The 26,035-nt window shown below is 43.9% G+C and overlaps 2 protein-coding genes across 2 annotated transcripts; both read left to right on the forward strand.

Annotated features, from left to right (window-relative positions):
- The first annotated feature begins 603 nt into the window (after positions 1-603).
- Positions 604-18,664, forward strand: LOC131879390 (homeobox protein aristaless-like). Its single transcript, XM_059225698.1, has 4 exons — positions 604-809; positions 9,797-10,407; positions 11,876-11,921; positions 17,431-18,664. Exons 2-4 carry the CDS (start codon positions 10,055-10,057, stop codon positions 18,253-18,255), a joined length of 1,224 nt encoding a protein of 407 aa, XP_059081681.1. The 5' UTR covers positions 604-809; positions 9,797-10,054; the 3' UTR covers positions 18,256-18,664.
- A 5,221-nt stretch (positions 18,665-23,885) lies between these two features.
- Positions 23,886-26,020, forward strand: LOC131879634 (ectonucleoside triphosphate diphosphohydrolase 3-like; the record flags this gene model as incomplete). The annotated part of the gene is made up of 2 exons (XM_059225992.1): positions 23,886-23,912; positions 24,589-26,020. Coding segments are annotated over 2 exons (1,281 nt in total), but the record flags the coding sequence as incomplete, so codon positions are not given.
- Between the last annotated feature and the right edge of the window lie 15 nt (positions 26,021-26,035).

The raw sequence follows: 26,035 nt of genomic DNA on the forward strand, positions 1-26,035 counted from the left end.
GCCATTTTTTTAGATTCCAACAGGGGTTCTTCTTGCCTCTTAAAGACTTGATTTATCATCATTTATATGGTGCATGCAGTTTCAAAACGAAAGACAGCGGGACTCGAGAAACATGGACTTCATAACCAGCCGATGAAATAGACCATTCCCAACAATCATTGCAAATTCACTTGGAAAATGGATCAAACACGACTTGAATCATAAATGTCGAATTGAACCGTAAGTGAAATTGTACTAGCCCTCCCGCTCATTGGAAGCCATTAATATATCGGTTGGTATCAATGGCCCTTTGGCACTCCTCTCAACCAATAAAACACATTTCGCTTACTTTACTGATTCATCCATAAAAGCCAGCACAATTTATGAAGAGCGGCAAATAGCGGCAAGCTCCCCTCGCCGCCACTGAGTTAATTTCCCTCCTTGGAGTTTTCGTCGGGCGAAACTTTCCGGCCGTTCCAATTGGCCCGGCGCGCCCGGATTCAGTGGCGGGAGCGCTCTCGCAGTCCTGCGAGTCTCCCACCGACGCTCCCTTTTGCCCCCTTCAAGCTCGTCTCCCTTGACGAGATCGCCGTCAGCTGACGAAGGGCCGCCAAGAGTGAACGCGAGGAAATGTGGTACTCTTCAGTCGTGGAGTACTTTTGTTGCCGTCAAGAAGCCCCTTTCGTAATGGAATTGTGATTGGAAACTCTGTGGGTGAAACTACACCTCTCTAGCATCCTATTAGCATTCTAGTGACTAGTTAAGACTTTAGTGCTCAGCAAATTATCCTCGCAACCGTTGAACATCTGGTCCGGAATCCGAGTATTAATGTAAGTATCGTTTTGAATTTAGACCCAATCTTTTTTCACAAAAGATTACAACGCTGAAGTTATGAGAGTGAATTTGGCAAATGATGCACTTCTGTGTCAAAATGCCCTGAGCAAAGATTCTCCATCTGTTTTGCCTCTTTATTTGCGTCCTGGCCAAATGTAATTTGTCAATCTCATCAGCCAAGCCAATAACATCGCATGCAAAAGACAATCGTCGTAAAAAGTCCAAAGAAACAGGCTCATCAAGTATTATTATTCGAGACGTTAGGTAAAGCCTTTGTGTTCGTAGCAGGCACATGCAAACTGACTGAAGTTGCGTTGATTTATTTGGCAAAAGCTAATTAGATGGCCATCTTCATTCTTACTTGTTCAATATTGAAGCGGACCGGTATGCTAATGGCCGCATGCATCTGTAAAAGAGCTGATGCTAAAGAAGCCAATAACAGGAATGACTACACTATTGTATTCCCATCCTAAATTGACTACTCAGAGCTATACAATCCAGTGATTTGGTCCCATCATCGATTGCTTCCCCGCATCGGTTCTACAGCTGATGTTTGGAGATCATCGCACCGCACAAAAAAAGTGTTAACCTCATGCCAAGAGACTCGTTATCCAGTTGACCTGGATATCTGATTTGTGTTGTTGTTATTGTTGGGGCTAGTTGCTTCCCTGGAGCAAATTAGTTGGGGTCAGATCTTCCTTGAGCATGGAGTCATTGTGTCTCATGGACACGCTCTCTCTAGCACTCCTCTTCAATCGAGTCGCCAGAGGTTAGCAAGTTGAGGCCATAACAATAAAATACAACCGTGTTTGCACTCGGGGAAACAATGGTAACAAAGGGATTTCAATTCACTCTCAAAGGATTGCTTTCATTGATTCCAATTGACGCTATTGTTCACTCAATTCTCGTGAGCAATTTCAGCCCGAAGAGAGCCAAGTGTTTTTCGCCCACTCAATCATCTGGGTGAGGTAATTGAATTACATTACAATCTCGTTATTGCCATGTTACGACGTTCCTTACAGAGGCATCAAAGGCAAATTCCCTCAATACAATTGTAATTATCATCATCCACGTTAAACCTGGTTCGAATATTATGCCTTGTTGAGAAGACTCAAGTCTGGCCCATTTGAGCCTAGTGGCACCACCAGTTAGTTCATTCATGCCTGATTGATTGGAGAGACAATGCTCGCGATTTGACTGGTTTTTGATCCTATCTAAATGACCACTAATGTCTTCTGTCACGTGGATGTCATGGAATGATGCCACTGAGGGGCTTCCAAAAAAAATATTCTATCATATCATGAGCTGGCTGAAACTAAGTTCACAACTTGAATAAGATTCCGATGGCCCAGAAGTCTGGACCAATCAATGTAAGGTTGAGTGATACAATGCAAAGCTTTCCCGGTTCATTTAATCGATTATTTTGAAATGTTCCCCGACGTTGTTCCCTGGCCTTTTGTGTTCTAACATATTACTCTTTTGACATAGTTTTCTATTGTTGGTTTGTTCAGCAGCAATTTAGATATCAAACCTGCATGTGTTTTATTCAAAATTTGGTTACTCCCATTCACGTTCAATTTCCGATGTGGGAGCGGAATTTGCAAAAAGGCTCCACTTAAATTCATAAGCACTACATTGACAACAAACGCGTAATTGAGGATTAGCGACATGTGTATTTGCAAATTTAGTTAAACATTTCATGCTACAAAGCCACTTCTGTGGGACGTTAGATGTATAGGAAATCATAGGTATTTTTTTGTGCCGACAGGCTGTGTTATGTTTTATTTTAAAACTTTCTTTTTTAACTCTGTCACATATTCTGTTCTGTCCCCACATCCTCTTGTGTCTACATTAAATGAATTTACTAGTCCATTGTTTGAGAACGGATCAATGGCCAGCCTTCTGGCCATTGGCATCGCTCACAGCTCTTGTTAGTTGTTAGTGTATGAAGTGTCTCTTCCTGACACTTATCAAAAGGCAATGGGGCCATCTTTTTGACATATGATTAATGAAACCAGGTTTCAAGGGGGAGGATCTTCACCAGTCACTAATGTTGTATGATCTGCCAGTCGAATGTACATACGAGCGTACAGTGTAGTCGAGGAGGTAGAATGGAAGGAGATCAGTCAGGTCTTTCCTGGCGGATAATTGCCACTTTAGCTCAACAAGATAAGCTAGCGCCTCTCTCTCTCTCTCTCTCACTCTCGGTAAACTGAAATCATTCTTGGAATGATCGAAGTGGTGGCAATCGACAAGCTCCCGGTTTTCACTTACGTTGCTGCCAATTGCCACTGGTTGTTTCATGCAGACCTTGTCCAAGAAGTGGGGAAAGACTGTCAGACCAGTTGTATACAGGGTGAGCCAAAACCTTTTCCGTGGCGGGTCTTTGATGATGGCGACCCTGGTTTGAGGGGGATCATTGGGACGATGAAGAATCCTCACTGGCACCCAATTTTATGGCCATTTAGGGCCTCTTGGTTTGCCATTGAAGGTGCTCTAAATTGAGCTAATTAATGGCTTGTTATTAGAGGCGTTGCACCTTCATATAAAACGTATCCCCCCCATTGAAGATGGAGAGTACCAGTGGTTGGTTGGGTCTTCGGCCTGGTGGCTTGTAAGACAGACAGACAGACAGACAGACAGAGAGATGAGTTGCTACCACTGCCACAACATCGAAGCTTGGCCCAAGAAGAACGATGATGACGAGTCGTCGACTCTGCCTGAAGCTCTCAACCAGATCAATCATACATGGGCGTACATGGACGTGCAAGAGCGTCAGCAGCTCGCTTTTTCCTTTACTTCTCCACTGGCCCAGGGAGCCAAACCAAGGCCAGTCTATTCAAGACCTTCTAGAAGGTCATCATGTTTACTGACCCACTATCCATCTGAATGCAACTGTCTCCCGGGATTTAAGATCTTGAAAACAATATTGGGTCAAACTGAAGTTCCGACCGTCTGATATTGTTAGTTCTTCCTAGTCCCCACGACCGACTCTGGCCAAGGGGTTCAGATCGGCAAGATCTACTTTAAACAGTGCGGTTAATTTCCCTTCTATCTTTCCATTTAATCTGGAGTCTTAATGAACGCATGGACTTCTCTAATTTGCTATCAAATCGGCTGCAACAATCTCAATTGCCTTGAGAAAGATGGGACTGGGCAAGCAGAGTTTTCAGTAGGCTTCAAAAGCCCAAGTACTACTGTACGTAGATTGGAGAAGGCGCTCAGCTGCCAAAGACAAAAAGAGATTTGCCACATACAGAACGTACAATACATTGGCGGCCTTGATCTGGCTTATTGGCGAAACAAAATAACTAATTATCCATTTTACCTTGTTTTAATTTCCCTTTGAAGTAGAGGCAGACGGGGCCATTTGGTTTCCTTCAGTTTCTATTATAAACGCAATTCCCTTCCGAGCCCTTCAAGTGAGTCCTTTTATGCCAGCAGCTGTTGAATTTGGTCTTAAACGGTCATTCGGTCTAATTAATTGGTGGCCAAAAAACTCTGTTACAACACACACTTACACGATTGGCCAATCCTTCAATTGTTATTTTGTATTAGCGCTTCTCTCTCTCTCCCCCTCCCCCCGCCTCTCTCTCTTCATTTTCTTTTCCTCTCCTCTTTGTTGGTTGTTCGTGAACCAAAGTGCTGGAAGCAAGGAGAGATGTCGTGACCCTTCAATTGATTGCAAGTTTTATTAAGCCTATTGATCGATAGGCAACTTTGCCTATTTACTCCTATAGTTGTTCAATTGCACATGTACATGAATGTGAGCGTCTTTGTGCCCTTTGGGTGTACAATCACAGCCATCCATGCTAGTATGATCAAGCTTGTACTGTAAGGAACAGCTATGTACTCCCGGTACCGGTGTGTACCGGTGTGTAGGTGCACAGAAGCAGTAGCCGGAGTAGAGCTCTAGAGCTCTAGTGAAATGACAACAAACTACTTAACATGTCATCGTGATGGTTTTGCCATTGACGGATGGACGGATGAACGGATGGTTGGCTGGTTGGCTGGATGGTGGGTGGCTGTCAACGATATCAGACGTTGAAACTGGAACGACGTAATTGAATACTAATATGATATCGGCCCTCCAACCAAATGAGGGTGGACATGCATTCATAACAGATTTATGTGACGACGAGTCAGAATGGGAAAAAAAATGTATTTATTACTAGTCAATGTCGAGGACACACCTCTTTCTCCACCAACCAAAAAGCCATTATTACATCATAGCGGTTCCTCATATTATCCATATATTCCTCTGTCCTCTGAACTCGTTGGAGAGCGAGATTTGCCGTAATTGGATGGCATTACTACTCATTCAGAGTTACAAATTTAAAAGAAGTGGACTTGTCATGTCCAATTACCGGATCCTCACCTGCTATACTATACGCTCGTTTGAAATCAGACCCTTTGTCGAGTGAGAGGCAAATCTGAAGACATTAATGATTAGCCAATTTGCTGCGAACTTAATAGCACTTATTGGAATCGGCGACCAGGAGCGTGTGTTGAAGACAAACGCGAATTGTCACATTCTAGTTTCATTCTCATGTCAAAAAATTACAGGAAAAACAATCGACCTAATTAGGTCTAATGAGACTTGTCACAAAGCCATGTTTCCCCTCTTTGTGTACATAGCTCAGTCAAAAGAATAGAACAAAACTATCGAAACAGCCTTCTCGTTTAGTCAGTCATATGACTCATATCAACGGAGTAGCAATCCTCTAACTTGTAATTCGACATTGAGGAACTCATTGAAAATTGGTGTCAATGATTGGGCAACAAAAAGTCACGGATAGCGTGTTCTTCCAAGCATTGATGGGTGGGTGATGACTTGATTACGAGGCCGTTCTTGTATCCATTATCAACTTCGTATCTGATTCGATTGGTTCTTAAAGTGGCGAGAGACAAATAGTTTTGAAATGGGACAAAATGTCAGCGTAAAGCTAGAATAAAGGGACCCCAAGCTTGACCTGATTAATAATGAATGATCCATAGTACATAGTACATACTGTCGGAGCCTTCTCGCAAGAAAAGTATTCGTTGGTGTAGGCTAATTTTCTTTTTGTGTCTTTTCTCCACTTAACATGAGACGGTTTCGAGGAATTTTTTCTCGCGTCGGGTTAGCATCCGTGCGAGAAAAAACCCAGGTTGATTCCGAGAATGTGTATACAGTACAGTATTTGCGATATCTCTCTATCTCCGAGTCTGTCTGTGTAATTAGGAGGTTCAACTTGTAGCTCTGTGTCTCAGTTTTAGTCAAGTCATGGCTTCGCCATTGAGAGTCAAATCTCGAGTTTACAGTAGACTCATTTGCCAGGCAAATCATCGGCGCTCACGATCAATAAGTTTAAAAAGACTCCTATAAAACCATTAGAGTTTGTAGCCATTGTTTCACAAAATCCCGCCTAATTTGCCACATGATGACGTCGAGAGTGAGTGGCTAACCGAATGAGTGAGTGTGTGAGTGAGTGTGTGAGTGAGTGAGTAGTGGTTGGTGGTAGGCTCTAAGTTAACTCGAACCCTCCAACCTGTCGACCCAGCTAGTTGCTGTTGTTTCGAATAGCCGGAAACGACAATAAAAACTCCAAAAAAATTTGGCCAATTAATTCTCAAATACACAGATATTGTCAAAAAGGGAGCTCCCCAATGCCGGTGGACCTGATGGCCTTCAACAGCTGACTCGGCACTCTATTTGTGGCTGTGTGAGCCCGTATGGCCCAAACGAACTCCTTGAGGGACGCCGCTTCGTCGTTAGTTCGTTTTTGCTTTTGTATTCGTGCCACTAAGGAACTCTCCCAATGAGTGTAGGAACCAAGTATACTGCATAGTGTATTGCCTCTAATTTTGTCAATTAATTTAATTACATCAGACTAATTTGGCGGCCGCTAGAGACATATAAGCTCTGCCAGAGAGGAGGAGAAGGGAGAATGAGAGAGAGAGAGAGAGAGAGAGTCTCAGAGGTGCATGATGGCATGACAGGCCCGACTTGTCAATAGCGTGTTATGGAGCAAACGTGCGCACCCGTATGCAGTGTTCACAGATCTACAGATCTTCTGGTGGGTGAGTGGGTTTGCTTATGTGTGCGTACGTATCTATCCAGTGTTCAAATACTAACGAGTAATGAGTGAGCAGAGACGACAATACGTTCCTCAGAGGGAACGCTGCTGGCTTTGTACTGGTTAGTCGCTTGGATGGATGGATGAATACTAAGATAGATAGATGGATAGTTGGTTGGTGGCTAGTTAACGTTATCTGTCTTACAAAAGAGTAATTTCCTACTTTTATGGCTTTTAACAGCAGCTCTTTCCCTGTGTTGGGAATTATCAGTGGCTTAGTTGATGTAGGGCTGCTGTGGCTGTTGCTGCTGGCCTTTTCTCTGGCTTCCACCTTCAACGACATGGACAAGAACAAGTGAAAATCATAATTTCTTCAGGTCATTAGAACCATGTGGTCAAAGAGATTAATTTTTTGATTGCTGGGATCATTTCTCATGTGGCCCTATGGTTGGCGAGGATGTCTTTTCACTGTTTGTCGTCGTTATCATCATCACCACCACCATCATCAAAATAATCATCCTCATCTGCTTTGGTCAGGCAGGCCTTGGCCAAGACGCTGCCCGACCACATTTGACGGACAACAGTCCCATTATTTTGCCTAGAACAACATCAATTAATTTCTACTCGTTCCACGCACTATTGGCCAAGGTTTTAAGGCTAGAGTAAGGTTGACGAGGTGAAGGGGGTCCACATCGAACGGGTTAGTATGAATTCAGCTTATGTTTCTCCCTGAATGTTTGGTCGGTGAACAGCATTTGGTCCGACTTGAAGGCGTCAAGCTGAGATCTCTTAATGATCGACCTGGAGAAGTGCCGAAGGAGCCGAGTCCTATTCAGTTCAGTCAGTTTCTTTCCATCTTCAAACTTTGTTCTTCACTCATCATCATCATCATCATCATCATCATCATGATTTTCGACCATTCCACATTGGATCCGAAACATGCATGTTTTGATTAAAATTTAATTGAATCACTTTTTCTTCCTCTTTTTAAGTGGATCAAGTAGAATCCAGGCAGAGATAAAAAGTAACTCTGATATTTTCTTGACATTGTTGGATGATGTTGGCCTTCGAGATCAAACCCGTTTTGCCTGCAAGGCATACTTAAGGATTTGTATCGAGCCCAGCGAAGCATTGACTTGTTACCTATCCCTATCGTGAACAAGTGTCCGAGATGCTTACTCATGTGGATGGCCAAGCACCAACCACCAAGCAAGCAAGCAAGTAACCAATGGTTGCGTGACAGTCTCATATTTCTACAATTTCATCCTACTCACTCACTCACTCACTCACTCACTCACTCACTCACTCACTCACTCACTCACTCACTCACTCACTCACTCACTAACCAAGAGCCCCAGCCAAGAGATCAGTGAATGGGGTTCGTTTTCTTGATTTCGGGTCTAGGTGCATCGAACCAGAAAATGCCGGCCCTTAAGGCTGTTCTCCGACACCCAAAAGGCCAGATTTAATGAGATTTTATGGATGCTATAGAAGCCACGATGAACAGCGGATGATAGGGGCTCAGGTGGATGAAGGGAGGGAGCTATTAGCCCTTATAGGTTGTTGATATATCATGCTAAGTACCAATTTCCGGTCCGCTCTCTGGGTGAATCGATTTGTAACTAGATCCCTAAATGACCCTATCCCAAAAAGTGCGGCCAGAAATCCCCACATACCAATCAATACTCTAAGTCAGCCAGCCTACCAGTTAGCTATTCTTGGGAGGGAATCAAGAAACTCGTTCAGAATGGCTCAAGCTTAGTGCCAAAAACAGATGTTGGCCAACATTTATGGGTTTCGTCCGAACTGGTAATTAATTGTAGCTCAGGGTGGCTCTCATGGATTGCAATCATGCGATCTGGAAAAAGACGTGTTTTATGGCACTTTTGTTTTTCAATGAACCGTGAAATCCTTTTGTATGGCAGAATAACAGACAGAGTTGTATCTCTAGCCCTCTCCCTGGCACAGTACAGTACAGTGGAGTGCAACTCAAGAGCAATTTGTACAAAGACTATTTTGTGAATACCTTACCGTCCACCTGAATTCAATGGTGTATAGGGTAAACAGATTTTTCAGAACGAATCCTCTGCACACGTTGAAGTCAAGTGGGTTTGTCATTGTGCAGACAATGACAGTGGGGCCTGTGAATTGATGGCTCGCATGTTTGAACACGGTAGATCATGCTCATCTTCATGAAAAGACTACCGAAGAACCTGCCTGGCTTAAGGGATGGTGGCACTAGACAACTCGTAATGAAGGCCCGCAGTCCAGTCCAGTTGTTGGCTGAGTGGTTGCCTTATCAATCATTGGTGGTGATGGGTAAAAAGCTGAATCAAACGATGCCGCAACCCTTCTCTGAAATGCTGAATCAATGGGGTGAACACCTTGGCCGTCATTCCGCCAGTCCATCCATCCATCCATCCATCCGTTCATCCGTCCATCCTCGGGGGGAAATCAATGCCAGTTATGGGGCATGCGAACATACACTCATAAATCCTCTGGCAGCTTTGAAAACCAACAAAACTGAGGAATGACGCGTTACGTGCCTCCGAATTGGATGAAATGGATCGAATTCGGTTGGCCAAGGAGCCATGGTTAGTAGAACCGTTTCGCAGCCTCCGGCCAATCTTCAATTGAGGCTGACTGGTTGGTTTGGGTAGATAATTGGATTGTTGGCGCCAAATGTTGAATCGTAACCACACGCGCCAATTGTCTTTTAGTCATTATGATGATCATCACGGCCATCACCATCATCTCACCGGCGACAACCTAGAGGTTGTTGGTGCTGATGGTTTTAGTCGTCTCATCTGCATCTTAGCAGTCCTTCCAGGCATTGATTAAACCCCCAAAAGCACCCATAGACAGCATTATTCTTATGGAATCAATCGGCAGACAATCTCACCACTTGGGTTCTTTCATTGCAGGTTGACAAAACCAAAATAGCGTCGTCGTAGGCAGGCATCCTGTGTCAGTGTTCCACCATTGCCGCCATCATTTTGGACCATCATTCGGTCGTCGGTCTTCCTCGCCCTTCCTCGGCAGGATCGACTCGGACCTCCATCATACCGCCCACCACGGCCACGGCTCCGCTTTCCTCAAGTGGGCCGCATTCCCCTGAGGCCGGCCGAGAGTCCATACTCTCACAGCCGCAATTCAGGCCTCCGTTCCTGATCTCCTCTATCATGGGTATTCGAGAGGAACAGACTGGACCGCCCAGAACGTCACCCAGCAACGGCCTCTTGGCCTCTCTCCCCAAGTCAGATTCACAGGCATCCTCGCAAGACACGCCCCTCGACATGACGTCATTGTCATCCAGCTCGCCGGCCAAGATGGATGGGAGTGACCTGCACGACGATGACCGGGAGATCGACGTGGAGAAAGACGGGGGCGGCTCCGATTCCGGGGGCGAGGGTATGAGCGGCGACGCCTCCGCCCGACGGAAACAAAGGCGCTACCGGACCACTTTCACATCCTATCAATTAGAAGAATTGGAACGAGCTTTTGCCCGCACCCACTATCCTGACGTCTTTACTAGGTGAGTCAGGAAATACCGTGAATTCGTTATTTGACCCTCGTCAGCCCGAACGGCATTGAAAACAGCTGATGTTTCCTTACAAGACTCAGAGTCATACTTGTTTGATTGGGGTGCCCATTAAAAAAGATAAAAGGTAGACAGACATTTGAAAAGATGATTTAAAGGGATCCCAGATCCTTTTGGATCCGAACCAATCCGAGAGAGTCAGAGCTCAATTAGAGTCGTCTCAATTTGGTCATTGTGTCTCAATCAGGGTGTGATTTCCACTTGAAGAATTTGCCAGCCACGTTTCCCAGGAATTTCATAGAGCTCCCCTCTCCCCTAATTAAGATTCCTAGAAATTGACCAATTTACTTGGGCGAAATTGGAGGAAGATTGGACTTTGTTATGAATTCGTGAAGCGTCTCTGAGACAGAAGCAAAAGTACAACAGCTTGTCTGACTGGCAAATAGGCAAGCAAGCAAGCAAGCGAGTATTGTATCCATGCATGGCTAATGGTGCTTCTTCGCTGGCACTTTGGTCACGACACTTCGTCGTCAATGCGACCAAGTCAAAAAATGTCATTGAAAAGTCACTCTTCCAGGCGCTAAGCGTAACTGACAAGTCATTCAAATTGGTTCGGATCCTCTCGCTGCGTAATACGTACTTACTTTGTAGTACAATAAATTTAAGACGAATGGGAAAATGTGCGCTTGCCTAAATAAGGGGAGTTCTAGCACCAAAAGAGTGAATGCACTTTACTGAATGAAGAGCCAAAGGAATGCAGAATGCATGTGGTTCGAGTAATTAATCTGCTCTCATTAGACTTTCTGTACACAGCCTAATTTTAAGCCAGTGAGCGATGAGGTAGACCGGTCCCGGCCTGCCCAACCCTATCAAGTACTGATGGCCAATTTTGCCACCAATTGTCTTCAATTTGGGACCACTTCCACGATTGTTTTCCCGTCCACAATTCTTCAATTACTTGCCCTGCCTCTCTGCTGTGTCCAAGTCAATGATGACTGAGACAGGGTGCCTTCTACCCCGAACTAGAAATCAGAATCCGTCCCTGACCTCAGTCGGCTGGATGGAACCGAACCACCAGATAGATCACCCTGTCATGGTGAAGGTAGTTGAGAAGGAAACGTTGAAATGAACAGTACTAATTAGGTCTAGGTGGAGACAGGTACTCAATGGGGGGTCACCAAGACATTTAACAGTTAGGAGTGACAGTCTCCGAGCCAGAGTGTTTACAACAGAGGCAACTCTGTCAAGTGATAACTACATGGGAAATCCCGGTTTCGGTCGACGAACTAACTAGTCGCTCTTCGGTTTATATGTACATAAGAAGGGAGCAGTCCTTCCGGATTCACCCTGCAGAGCCTAGATACTGTATACTGTAGTCCTGTTGATCTCGTGTGACTGCGATTGTCTGGCCATGTTTCTCGGTGGTTGTTTCTCATGACAAATGTTTCTCTTACTTTTTTAGGGAAGAGATGGCTATGAAGATCGGTTTGACCGAGGCTCGCATTCAGGTAAATCATCACCACCTTATGATTAGCTCTTGATTGAGGGGTCTCCATACCAATGGAGATCATGAAACATCAAAGGGTAATTGCTCCTTGATTAAAGAACTCGACTTCAAGGCCAGATTGAGAGGGTGAATCTGGGGGTCGACATTTCTTGTTTCTCCGTATGCATTTCAAATTCCTGCCTTGATCCATCGAGACCAGACCCGGGACAGGTTCAACAGTGTATGGGAAACACTCAAAAACAGACGAGAGGTGGAGTTTTGAACTCCTCTCCTCCTCCTCCTCCTCCTTTTTTCTGATGAATCCATCTTTGGAAGTGCGTTGAATACGCTCCAGACATATCGCCGAGGAAACGGAGGAAGGGGGAGAGAAACATAGAGGAAGCCATAACTTCTCTCCATTTTCTGAGGTCCCAAGTCAGCTGATGGTCGTTTTCCTAGCTTTTTAACTGCATTGGTTCATTGCCAGCCTCCATGCTGTTATTGTTGGATGGAGGTGTAATTCATGTAGCGATAGAGACAGTGAGACAGAGAGGATAGCCTACCACCAAAGGGTTTTGATGTGCGAATGAGGGAGAGAGACTCTGGCCGGAGCCCCAACGTCACCTCATAACGTTATTTGCCCTGCTTATGTATGAAAGGGGTGGGGATAAACCAGAGTCACGCGGTTCGGGGAGTCAGCCAGTTGTCGAGTGTATTAGACGAACACAGAAAGAGTCTAATGGCTTTTTTACCTCACTCGGTAATCTGTAGGTAGTTTTGTTATGAGTGTGGATCCATCCAGTGCTGCGAGATCTCGTCGTGGTCTCCTGCTGGGTTTCCATTACACACAGGTCTTTTACCTTCATGCCGACCGACCATCCGACCAACGAGCACCAACTTAGTAAGCAACCAACCAACCAACCAACCAGCCAACCAACCAAGCTAGGCAACCAGCGCCAAACACCAAACGGTGAGCTGAATTCGTTCTGAAGCTTCGATATTTAACTTACAGAGGATCGCATTGAATCACCTCTGTACGCCATGTTCAGTAAACGGAGGAGGGTTCTGGACGGCGAAGGGGGAGAGAAAGAATCATGGGATCACGATTTGTGGCGTTATTAAAGCATATTAGCTGGATTGTCCGTGGAGCATTGATTCAAATGAGGCTCACCCGACCCCATACCCAGGCGGAGAATGTTTGTTTTGCACGAAATTGCCCATTGGGTTTAACCATTCATCCCCGACCCAGAATAAGGTGACCAAAGATCTAAGGATTATTCCTGCTTGGCCAGAAAATCTGATCTTTGAATATCTGACTAATTACAATTGAGCATTGGGCTGGAGCAAATTTGCCTCATGTTTGAAGTCAGGTCCATTTTGAAGGGATGTCTAGAGCTCGATTTGCCCGAGTTCTTGATCCAACCGACCGAACGACCGACCGACCATTGACGAATGGGCTTGGAAAAGAAAAGCCCATCTTTTTGAGGGTGAGCCTCTCCCCGACTTAATTGCCCTTCAATGAGAAGCCAGTTTATAATTAAAAGAAAATCGCCTTCGATCCATTTTGAGTCGAGCTGGAGACTAACCTTATTCAACGCCATCGCGTCTTGTACGATCGAAGAAGTCACTGGTCACTTATCCTGCGTAGAGCATAAGACATCCACCACCCTGAACTATTTAGCCTATTCGAGTGAAGATATTACTTTGGCTCCCTGGCCTAATCTCTATATACATAACCCAAGCCAGACGAGTCTATCCATCTCTCTGGAATTGCTCGGCATGGTTTTAATTAAAATCAGTCTGAAACAAGTGGGTGCAAGGACGGCTCTATATGTGAACACCCAAAGCCATTGATTGGTGTACTACTAGTACACATGCACACTGTGGATTCATACGTACGTGGTCTCTACCATATATAAGTACGCCAACTACTCGCGTTACCAATGCAAGGTTAGTAGGCACTAGTAATCATTTGATTTAATAAATTGCCATCCATTTCGGGTGCACACCCACCGCTGATCCTCACAGACGAGAGGGCAGCCTCAATCTCCGAGTCGAAAATGACTCAAGTCATTCAGATAAATACTAACTTGATTAGTTTGCATGCCCTCAGACAAAGATATACATATCTACATTGATATCTGATCTGAGTTGGGCTCTTAGATGTCTAGATCTCTTCAGGGTTTGAGCACATATAGCGTCGCAATTCTGAACGGCTTACAATGTCCTTCGTCTCATTTACGGGTTTTAGTATCAGATAACGAGTTTTGCAATTGAAGGAGTCTTTTTTAAACACTCATATCCAAGAAAAGTTATTACCCAGACTCCTTTCCAAGTGGTTGATCAAGATCAATGCGCCCAGAATGAATCAGGGGCTTCCAGTGTAACAACAACCCTTCAGCTCTCGCATTGTTTTTCCTGCTCCTCGATGTCGAGAAGGCTTGGATCCCTTAAAAATCACCTCGTTCCGACAGGCTGTAATTATTCATCAGGCAAAATTAAAACAGTTTGTTTTAATTTGATTTTGGACACCCTGGGCCCGCCTCTTTATCTTCTCAATGTTAGCACAAAGGAAGCATGAAAACATTAGACCCTTTTGACGTCTTGACTATGAGTCCCAAACAAGCTCATGCAAGCTGATCAAGCTCATCAAGCAGTTAGCACTCCAGCCAGTCAGCACCTCGGATCTCCTACCACTCCTGAGTAAATACTCCCGTTCTTCTGGTATCAGTCGTCGTCAGGAGATAGAAGTGGATGGACTAACGAGGTTTTCATGCTTTCGTGCCTTCCAAATCCCGAGTCAAGGGTCAAAAAATCTCAAGAAGTGTTTAGGATGGACGGATAGATGGATGGCTGGCTGGCTGGATGGATGGATGGATGGATGTGTACACTTCAGGGATGGCCTTCAAATCTCGTCTTGAGGTTGATCATCAAGAGCAACGAAGAGCACAGCGTAGGAAAGGAGTCCGACTACACTGGAGTCCTGCTGGCCCCCCCAAGTTTTGGACACGGCCCAAGCGTCTCATCGTCTTTTGAAGCTTGGCTTGGTCCAAAGGCGAGAGAGCGACCGAGAGCGACTGAGAGCGAGAGGCTGGAAAATTGGTTATTAATTATATTAACACGGCTCCAAATTGAATCCATCAGTTAGTTCATTGGAAGCATGATGGATGAAGAGCGCTGGAAAGTGTTTTCTCCTCTTTTCTTTCGCTGGCGGGCAATTAGCTCATTTTGTTCATTTAGAGGGAGATTAAACCTTCTAACGAGGGAAGGTCAATCATCCACGTTGTCAAAAGATAACGAAAACCCCACTACGTCTTTCCAGGTGGATTTGTTTTTTTTCGGATTTTGTCATTGTAGCGGGCCTAAATCTGTGCCTAGACATCTTGCAGCTTCTAGCAATAGTCAAAAGAACAAATTTACTTCCCGACCTAGGATTATTAGCCCGTTTTTTTCGACCCCAAAAAGAATAATGACTCGGTCCATATTGACAGGTAATTTTCGAGAGATGAAATGTTCTCTAATAGGCTTTTATTGGCCTAGCCTCGAGGCCAGACGGTCCAAAAGTCTCGTTTTCCATTTGTAAATCCAATTAGGTCATTAATAACTTAATTTCCTCTCTCTTTCATAATTGGTAATATGGCCATTTTGGTCGCTTGAATCATAAAGAAATACACGATGTACCACTTCTCAAATGAAAGAAGGGACTTGCATTGGGTTGATAAGTCCTGGGGAATAAAAGTCCAACTTCACAAGGACGATCAAGTGAGTGAATTTGTGATTGACCACTTTCCTTGAACCAATCAAGTCGACTTCGGTCGAAACCTTACATTTATGTCCAATTTCGACCACAATATAATCTATTGGAACGAAAAGCTAATTTCCACCAAAGAGCTCTACCATACAACAAAATCCAGTGTTTCTTCCTATGGGCCATTACCAAGTGAATGGGTCATGGGAGCAAGTGACTAGGCTCGACCCGATTCGGAATTAGGACCTCCAGCCGTGAAATGACTCCCATTTCACAACCAAGAACAAGGAAGCTAATGAACTTTTATTCTGAAAGAAGAACAACGAGCTTTCTCTGAAGAAGCAAAACAGCATGGAATAAGGTGTACTGTGCCAAGTGTTTTAGACCTCTGGAATCCTTCAAATTGGAAATCTCACGAGGTTGTGTGATACGGTTAAACTACGACGAGCGTCATGGGCAAGCCGCCGGGTGGTAGATCTCGACTCGATATTTGTGGAATCTTTGAATATGACAGAGAGTTGTCAAATTATTGAACCAATGAGGAAGTAGTCTCAAGCTAATACAGTTCTCCTCGAACGAGTATGATTTGGGGTTCCTCATTTACGACTAGACAACGAGTGTGGTTGAAATTGTTGTACGTTCTCAAAGTAGATTCTATATTGACTGCTCTTGAGGATGATTTGCAAAATTGCTTGATTTGCTCCATAATTGAGTTCGAACGAGACAATAGATGCTTGGATAGATAGCCGGCGATGGTGTACCCCAGCTTGTAGTGCACAATGTGTGTTGCTCAGATTTAATGGATCGCTATTCAGCTGCCAAGTAGAACCAGTCAAAATGGAACATCCACAACGAATCCGTCTGTATGAACAGCCCGCGATCCATAGAGACACTCGCTCCATCCAGTACTTACAAGTCAGTCTTGTGTGAGTAGATACAGTCTTCCCAGGGAGCTCGAGCCAGGCGAGAAAGACTCTTTTTTGTTGCATAATTGTTGCATGATTCTTCACTCATAGACGTTGAAGCGAACAAGAACAGACGCAGTGAGTTGCGAGAGAACAACCTGACGATGAGATCCACATCTGTGCTCTTGTGGCTGGAATTAATTATATTGTCAGGATTGAACAGGAACTGCATTGCATGATCACGTTAGTAATGCACAAACAGGAAAGATATAGAGATAAGGCTACGACACAACTTATTTTATTTAAAACGTAGTCCCATACTCAATTCATTGACGAACCGATGAAACCTCCTTGAACGGGATCAAAATCAAGCATGTGTAATCATTTTTTGAGCAAGATTTTGATTAGATCAATCGTTTTTACCAATCTCTGTCTTCTGGCTTCTTCGTCGATTGGTGGATGGATGGCTCGGATTTGATAGTGTGTGAGTGGTTGGGTTGGTTTGAAGGAAGGCAATTAACGTGTCGCTTCTCTCCAAGGAACCCGAATGACACCCACTGCAAGAAATGAATTCGTTAATACAGAGAATTAAACGTTCAAATAGTCAGTGAATGGGTTCGGACAAAAATTTCTAATTGAGAGACGGATGACTTATGACATCTGGAATTATGCAAATGCGTTTTACAGAGGAAAATAATTCTTCCAGTGTTTGAGAAGCGAGTTTTGACACGAACAGACATGGCTAATGAACCCTTAGTGGCGACGTTGGTAACTAAAAGAACAGCCCACTTTGATTCATAAGAACATATCACATAGTCAGATCAGCACATAGGATTTTGAAGTGCCACTTCTTAACCTCACTCATTTTTGCATTGCAGGTCTGGTTCCAAAATCGACGGGCCAAGTGGAGGAAGCAAGAAAAGGTCGGACCAAACGGTCACCCTTTCACCCCTTACGGACCTCCCGGAGGCCACCTTGGTTTACCGGGCACACATATGCCCCAAGGACCCTTGCACCCCACCCTCGGAGGCCCATTTGCCTCGTTGAGTTACATGGCTGCGGCAGCCGCCGGGAGGAAGCCTTTCGAAGGCCCTGGCAGTCCTCTCCTCCCAACGTCAGGGGTACCCCGGTTACCCCCTCATTTGGCCTTGTCCAATGCCCTGGGGCTTCGGCATCCTCACCACCCAGCTTTAAATTCCGCCCCTCCTGGTCTTTTCCCGCCGGGTGCCGGAATGCATCCAGCCGCCTTGGCTGCTGTCAGTTTGGCCATGGCCACCCCGACCTCGTGTGGAACGGACGTGCATTCGCCCTCGTTCCAGAGCGTCTTGGCCAGTCTCAGTGCTTACCGCCCGAAAATGCCCTCGGGCTCGCCTCCCAACCTACCCCATGCGCCCGACTATTCGGCTCTCTTTCGTTTGCAACAAGCTGTCTCAGCTGGGTCATCTCAATTTCTGACCCCGTCATCAAGTGGACACACCGGGCACTCTAGCCACGCGACCAGCCTCCCGTCCAGCTCCCCTACGACCTCGGGCCCACGCTCAAGAGCGTCCTCGCCCCATGAAACCCCGACGGCAGGATCGCCGTTGGGTAGTGATAATTCTAAATCGGCGGATGACCTTCGCATTGATAGCTTGAACGCCTTACGCATGAAGGCACGCCAGCACGAACTAAAGCTGGAGATTCTCAAGAAGATGGAAAGTTGAAACGAAGGACAAAGTCTTGATTGGCTCGACCTGATCTCACAATCCAATTTTGTTGATTCTCGAAATGATTGTTTTACTTTGAAATGAACGACAATGAGGATGTCCTCTTGACCAATGGTTGTAGAACGTCGGATTTAAGGCAGACACCCTTACTTGAAGGAGTTCAGTTCATCTCATTTGCTTGTTAAGATTCACCACACATCTCATCGTGAAGAGGATCTCCTTTCACTCTCACTCCCCTATTCGCGACAGTACCGTTCTATCTTGCCTTCGTTATTCTATGGATTAAATTGTTTCCTTGTCGCTCTGTTCATCAGGCATGATCTACCAAGATTATTTAGTATACGTGTGACTCTCCACTTGATGATATTTAGCGCAAATAAATGTGGATATTCAATTGTGATTTAGATCAGTTTTGTTTCTATTTGATTGGAATTCTTTCTTCTTGTTTGTTGCCGTTAAAGTTAACATGTCTTTTGGTATTAGGACATTACTTCAACGGAACGCACCCTAGCATTTACGAGGTTGCATGAGTTGATAATGCCACGATTCGTAAAAATTAACTGAAGAAACCGGGCTGCATGTTTGGTGGTACCTCGTCAATTTGATCGATCCAATGAAAAAAATAAGCCTTATGGTGGGTATACACGAGAAACATTTATTTTTTCATATAGTTTGCGAAACAATTTCGGAAATAGTTGGTATATGACGAAACCTAACCAACGACGGAAGAACGCCATTCAAACCGACCCGACCAATTTTTTTATTTTATTTTTTTGCGGACTTCCTTACCGCTACCGGAATTGGAATCCCAGCAGTTTAAGACAAGAAGATTTATTCATTTTCCTTGACTTTTATTTATATATATTATTTGATCGACCAACGAATTGGAGTTGGTTGATCTGGCTAATCCTTGAATATAAGGTTGATCCGAAATTTTAGTCAAAAACTTGTCCAAGTCTGACTTAAATCCTGCTACTGGATCAACACCTATATACTTCCTAAGCAAGTTTGAGGGGAGCAAATTAAACAATGAATGAGCCCGAGAAAGAAGAGAAGTGGACTTCATTGTTTTAACTAGCCTGGATTCTCCAGGGCTTGAAGGTGTTCTCAAAACGCACATTAAGCCTTTACGGTCACTAGAATTGACCCTAAATCCTGGGTTGGGACAAAGCTCATGAATGCTTTTGAAAACGTACAATATCAGATACCTTTCGTACCTTCTCTGAGTACTGTACAATCCCAACCTTTCTAACCTCTCCCAATACGAGAGCTCTCTCATATCTTCAATGTTCCTAGTAAAACATCTTTGGACCTGCTCGAGCTTTTGCAAACCTGCTGAACTAATTGGAGCCCAAATGGGAGAGGCATATTCAAGATGCGGCTGAACAATCGACTTGTACAGAGTTAGCATCGTGACACTATCTCTGGACTTAAACGTGCGATATATCCAACCACATGTTTGAAAAGCCTTACCAACTTTCAACTGGATATGCTCATCGAACTTTCCATTATCTTGGAGGACTACACCTAAATCCTTCATGGATGAGACCTGCTCAATGTCCTTACCTTCATCATCTAATAGTGGAGTGTCTAATGGCGTCGACCCAAAGGTCATTGAACGGAATTTCATTCCATTCAAGGCCATGTTACTCGCAGCAACCCAGGAATAAATTTGGTCTAGGACCTTTGCAAGACAACCGGAATCCTGACCATTCCTACCAACTACCAATTTTGTATCATCAGCATAAGAAGAGATACTGACATTACTACTACCAAGCTTCTGAAGCGGAGCAATGAAGATAATGAAAAGGAGAGGACCCAAAATGGAGCCCTGAGGGACACCCGACTTGACATCATGTATGTCACTAAGGGATCCCTCAACCTTAACTAATTGTTTCCTACCACAAATGAAACTTCTTAGCCAATTGAGAACCTTGCCTTGGATCCCAATCTCATGGAGCCTGTTAACTAAAAGGCCATGATCTACCTTGTCAAAGGCCTTGGCAAAGTCGAGATAAACTACATCGACTGATTCATGGCTCTCCAGTCCCTCAATAACCTGCTCTATATGTTCAATCAGTTGGGTAACCGTGCTAAAATGTGCTCGGAACCCGTGCTGGCTAGGAGGAAAGACTTCATGGATATCAAGAAATTCAACAAGTTTGAACTTCATGATCTTCTCAAACACCTTCGCAATATTCGAAGTGAGAGAAATTGGCCTGTAGTTACTGGGGAGTGACTTATCTCCCCCTTTGAAAATTGGAACAACATGAGCTACCTTCAGAGAAGAGGGGAACTTGCCCTGGTCCAAGATGCAACGCATCAAGTACGAGAAAACAGGAGCAAGAACCTGTGAGCATCTCATCAGAAACTGAGATGTCACTCCATCAGGGCCAGGGGAGCTCGAGAGTCTCAAGTCCCTGATGGCCTCTAAAGCATCCTGATCTGTGACTACAAGATCATCTAAATGCTCAGCTTGACAAGCCTTGCCAGTCCCAACAAACTTATCAATAGAGCAATGGACTGTTGCTCCTAAACTCAGTGGAGTTGAAAACACACTAGAGAACTGATCTCCAAGTATGTTGGCCATAGTCCCTACATTGTCTATGGCTTTCCCATTGACCTCAAAAGGCCCTACAGGGTGTTTGATCTTTCTCTTAGAGTTTGCATAAGAAAAAAACGCCTTCGGATTCGACCTCACCTCTTGAAGAACTCTACTTTCCTTGTTCAACTGATCGGTCTCAATGGAGGCCTTAATTCTACCCTGGATTAAATCCAACTTTCTTTGAAGGCTAGCCACAAGTACTGGATTCAAAGTGCTCTGTTTTTTTGCTAATTTGTAACTCCTTTTTAAAAAATGCTTCCTATACTTCGGAATTTTAGACTCTGCCCCGCCTTGCGTAACACATTCAGAGATTGCTAGAGTGGAACAGACGTCCTCAAAAACTAGAATCATTTTGTCTAAGGCTACGTCTATGGACGATTCCTTTTTCAGCATTGAAATGAGATCAAGCTCCCCTAACCTTTCTATAATCAACGGCCAATGTTCATCTTTGAATTTGAACTTAGCCAGACCGACCTTTTTGGCCGGTCTTACTCTAAAGCACGCCGGCTTTTGAGTAATGGTCGACCTTATCTCGAGAATATGATGATCTGACAGATTACTAGGTGTCACATGGACATACTGGATCAGATCAGGGTCATTGGAAAAGACCAAGTCGAGAACACTATTCGCTCTGGTGGCTACACCTACATGCTGAGAGAAATTGCGCAAGATCGCGAATTCTTCCAGCTTTCCGAACGACTGAGACGTCGATTTCGAAATGGGAATATACCCATCTGGACTAGTCTCCCACTCTACAATGCTAGCCGGAAAATTGAAGTCCCCTACAAAGAAAACCTTTGAGCAAACTGACTGGTCCAACTCATTTCCTATGAATTTGAGAGCTGACAAGAACGAGCTTACTGAACAAGAAGGGGGTCAATACATTGTTACAATTGACTTTCGAAATGCATACGTTATCATCTCACAAGAAATATGGTTAAAAGAGCAAATGATGCTCTGAAGCAAGAGGTCATATATAGGACTGTATTCGAATGGCTACCATACTGCAAAATAGTTTGGAAATAATTAGAAAATGCAGATGTTTATTCACACATCAAATGTTAACTTGTGACAATATGACAAAGAGCTCTCGCATCCCTGACGTACAACATGGATTCCGAAATCATTTTAGTACCTTGACGCAATTAGTTCAGCATTTTGACGGAGTAATTGAGGAACTATCCCATAATGACTGCGTAGACGTTATATACTTAGACTTCGCTAAAGCGCTTGACAAAGTAAACCATATTCTACTGCTTAATTACTTAACTAGTATAGACATTGGGGGATATATTATATGTGGCTTACAGAATTTCTGACGAATTGAACTCAGCAAGTCAAGGTAAAAGGGGTTTTGGGGAGTTTCGGAGCTACGCAAAACGTAACTTCTGCAGTTCCCCAACGTTCCATCCTTGGGCCCCTACTTTTTATTTTGTTCAAATTTCCTCTACAATCATTAACCCTTACATCGTTCATCTCGTCGTACGCAGATAAAACCAAGTAATTTTTTGGTAGAAACTCCGGTAACACTGAAGACCTTCAAAACAATTTAGATCAAATTTATGTTTGGGCAGAGGGAAAAAACATAAAGTTGAATGGTGAAAAGTTTAAAGCCAAGACGTTTGATCCCAAGGGCATCAAAAACCGACCTGTTTAGATAATTGTCAAAACCCAATAGAGATGGTCTCCTCGGTATAAGATCTAGGAATAGCAGTTGCGAATGGTAAAAAGGTCGAGGAACATACCCAAATTAAAGTGAGCAGGGCCTTTCAGACATGCGGATAGATATACCGCACCATCAAATCCCTACACCCATTTTTTGCGGAATTGGAATCCCAGCACTTCAAGACGAGACATTGATTCAATTTACTTAACTTACTATGAAAATTTTATTCAAATCAATCGTTCAGCCGCACTTGGAGCATGTATCACCCATTTGGGTTACCATGACCACAACAGGTCTCAATAAGATTAGAAGAGTGAAGAGAAGTTTCACGCGAAAAATTGCAATCATGAGCCATTTTAATTATTGGGATCGGCTCCAATCCCTGGAACTATACAGTGTACAAAGAAGATACGAGCGCCATATAATTATCTACATGTTTAAATGCCTCCATGCAGGAGTTGAACACACATTAAGCGATAGAAGAGGCATTAGTTACGCCATTCGGCATTCCATCGAGATATAATTAATCAGACACAATCATATTATCGTTGCAACGCATTGTTACATATGTAACAATTTAAAAAAATGTAATCATTTATGACTCCACAGTGCGAAATGCATCTACAGAATTTCAATTTTCAAATGTGTTTGTGGCCTTAGCTCTAATATTAACATGATTTTGAAATGAACTCTTCTGATCATTTTTACTTTCATTCCTTTGGGAGTTGTTCATCCATATTCCAAGAATGATAACATGCTTTGAAAATAATTGACGCAATCTTGACCCGTGTTCTGCCCTCTCTGAATTACTGGGCACGCCATATTATCATCTAAATATTGATTTCAATGGATTTAATGAGGAAGAACTCATCTGTAAATAATTGGAAAGCTTAACACTTAAAATTAAAGCTGGCAGGCATGCATCATAGAATTCTGTTTCTCAAATACCCCAAGTTCGAGTCTGTGGACAAAGTTGGCGACGATCCTCTTTATGATCCCATTGTCCATGGCAGTCCAGGCCTCAGCAACTGATGTCTTCAGCTTGCCCAAAATGGCTGGTGACGCAGGCCTTGGTCTCCACATGCCCCCAGGTGCTGATATGCTAGGTACTCACGTTGGGGCTGTTTGTGAGGCAAACCAATTTCGATCAAAATCCTCTAGAGCCCAACCTTTCATCTAGGTTGGCCTGGACGTGGAGAGTATCCTGGTGGTGATAAGGAGCTTATTGATACTGTAAACTGAAGTGAAAAACTTTTAGTAAATTTTGATGGAGGTCTCACCCTTGGCAAGTTTGGTCGCAAGCCTCTGTGGCAGTTCTTCCATGTTTAAGAGGCTGTTTTGTGTATTTTTCATTGACACTCGCAATATACTTTAAAATGGTTCGTAATGATTACGTGTAACCTACGTCTGGAAACGAAAAACTAGCCAGTTCTGCCATTGACGCGGTTATTGGGGCCTCGAACAAGTATAGACGATATTATTGCGCACCCGGTAGATATCTTTTACATAGCTCGGCTTTAAAACCTGTTCATTTATGCCATGTCCACTTAACAGTGCAAGGCGGATTTCAAATCAAAACGTAGCAAAGGCATTATTCATAAGCTTTAAATAAGGGATAAAAAAGGCATAGGTTTGTTATCTGTTTATGTTATCAAAATAGTTTTTGTAGAGAACCCTAAAAAATGAACATGGTTTACTTGCATATTCAAGAATTTCTTATTTGGACCATTATACGATCAAATTTTCATTGGACATTGTCAAATTGCCCATACCTCCGGGCACATTGCAAGGTGCGAATTGTAAAATTCCTGTAATGCTTCATCTTTCAACATCGATTAATCTAAGTAGCCTAATCAGCAAAGAGATTACGTCAAAGTCGATAAAGGTCCGAATATCTCATTAACTTTGTCTCACCTGCTCTATGTTCGCACTAGCGTCGAAGTGAAGCCTTCTTGTCATGAACCAGAGACGGTTTGTCGTTGGTGCATTGGTTGCCGTGGTTGCACTCATAATCATGACGTTGGATTTTACTTTCAAAGACACATCAAATACCGGGCAGGTCATTGTCATCAACGCTGGTTCAAGGCAAACCACGGCCTTGTTATACCAATGGAATTTGGACTTGGAGGGCGATTGTGTACGAGAAATGGAAAGACTGTATCACCCAAATATATCATTGGCGTCTTTTGAAGGGAACCTAACTGGTCTAACCAATTTCATGCAAGGTCTACTTACCGAAATCGAACGTTGGGATTTGTCTTCAAGTCACATTCCCATTTACTTCGGAGCCACGGCTGGCATGAGGGCACTGAACGAATCAAATCCCGATCAAGCAGATGAGATCCTGAAGCTGATTAAACGTGTGATCGAGGACAGTCCTTTTAAAGAGGGTAAAGTGGAAATCCTATCTGGAGAGGAAGAGGCCCACTACGGTTGGTTGACTGTAAATCTTTTGGTAGGAGCCATACCTGAATCTCAGAGCTCAGAATGTGGAATGGAATCAATTCAAACCTCTGGAGCCATGGATATGGGTGGGGGATCTCTGGAAGTGGCTTTCGAGAGTGGGGAGGACAGTGATGAAAGGTTACGTTTGTTCAATCGAACCTTTCTCATCCGGTCTGACATGTCCAATTGCTACGGAATTAATTGGGCCACAAGGCGATTTTTAGCTTTGAATGTTTTTCGCCATTATCAAGGTGGCAATAACTTAAGTGGTGCCCTAATTCCAAACCCATGCGCAAATGAGCATTGTCAAGGATTCCAGGATTCGAATCCTCTTGGCACCAACAAAATGGATATTTTTGGCAAAAACGGTTTTTCCTGCACACAATTTAGAGATCGCGGGTTTTCGGCCGTGCTCGACCCCATCCCCGACAACTTTACGTTCCAATTCGATGGTTTTTATGACAAGCAAAAGTGTAACCAAGTTTTGGACCCTTTTACCAATTACAGTGCATGTCAGGAAATATTTGAACAAAATTGCTTAAGCCACCCGTTGGAATTTCCGTTATCAAGCCATACCTTCTACGCAATGGCAGCATTCTACTACGACTTTAGACGATCTTTAGGCCTGGAGGAATCGTCAGATTACGCCACAGCCATGGATAAAATAAGAGAGGTGTGCCAAGAACCACCTAGCTCTAAAACGTGCTCACAGACAGATTGTTTTAAAGTGTCGTTCATTATGAAAATCTTGACAGATGGGCTCCATTTCAGCCAAAGTACATTCGGAAATCTCAAATTTGTGAATCAAATCGACAAAATCGGGGTTTCATGGACTCATGGATATGCCTGCATCCATTCCGGAAGATAATGATGTCGTATACCCGGTGCGTCATAAGGAACAAAACTTGTTCTACATCCGGAAATAAATGAGTTAACGAGACAAAACAAAAAGATGGACAGAAGTGCGTTCGGCGGAAAGTAAAAAAAAGTATATAAAAGCAGAACATTTTGGCTGATTATGTTGGCACATACCGGCAACCTAAAAGCCAGCTAGTTCTCTC

Source organism: Tigriopus californicus, chromosome 4 (genome assembly GCF_007210705.1).
Source record: "Tigriopus californicus strain San Diego chromosome 4, Tcal_SD_v2.1, whole genome shotgun sequence".
In the NCBI taxonomy this organism is placed as follows: domain Eukaryota; kingdom Metazoa; phylum Arthropoda; class Copepoda; order Harpacticoida; family Harpacticidae; genus Tigriopus; species Tigriopus californicus.

Bases quoted from the DNA above. Each gene is read 5' to 3' on its own strand.
- LOC131879390 (XM_059225698.1), top strand. From the start codon at position 10,055: ATGGGTATTCGAGAGGAACAGACTGGACCGCCCAGAACGTCACCCAGC. The intron at 10,408-11,875 runs GTGAGTCAGGAA...TTACTTTTTTAG, and splicing joins TATCCTGACGTCTTTACTAG to GGAAGAGATGGCTATGAAGA. The intron at 11,922-17,430 runs GTAAATCATCAC...TTTGCATTGCAG, and splicing joins TGACCGAGGCTCGCATTCAG to GTCTGGTTCCAAAATCGACG.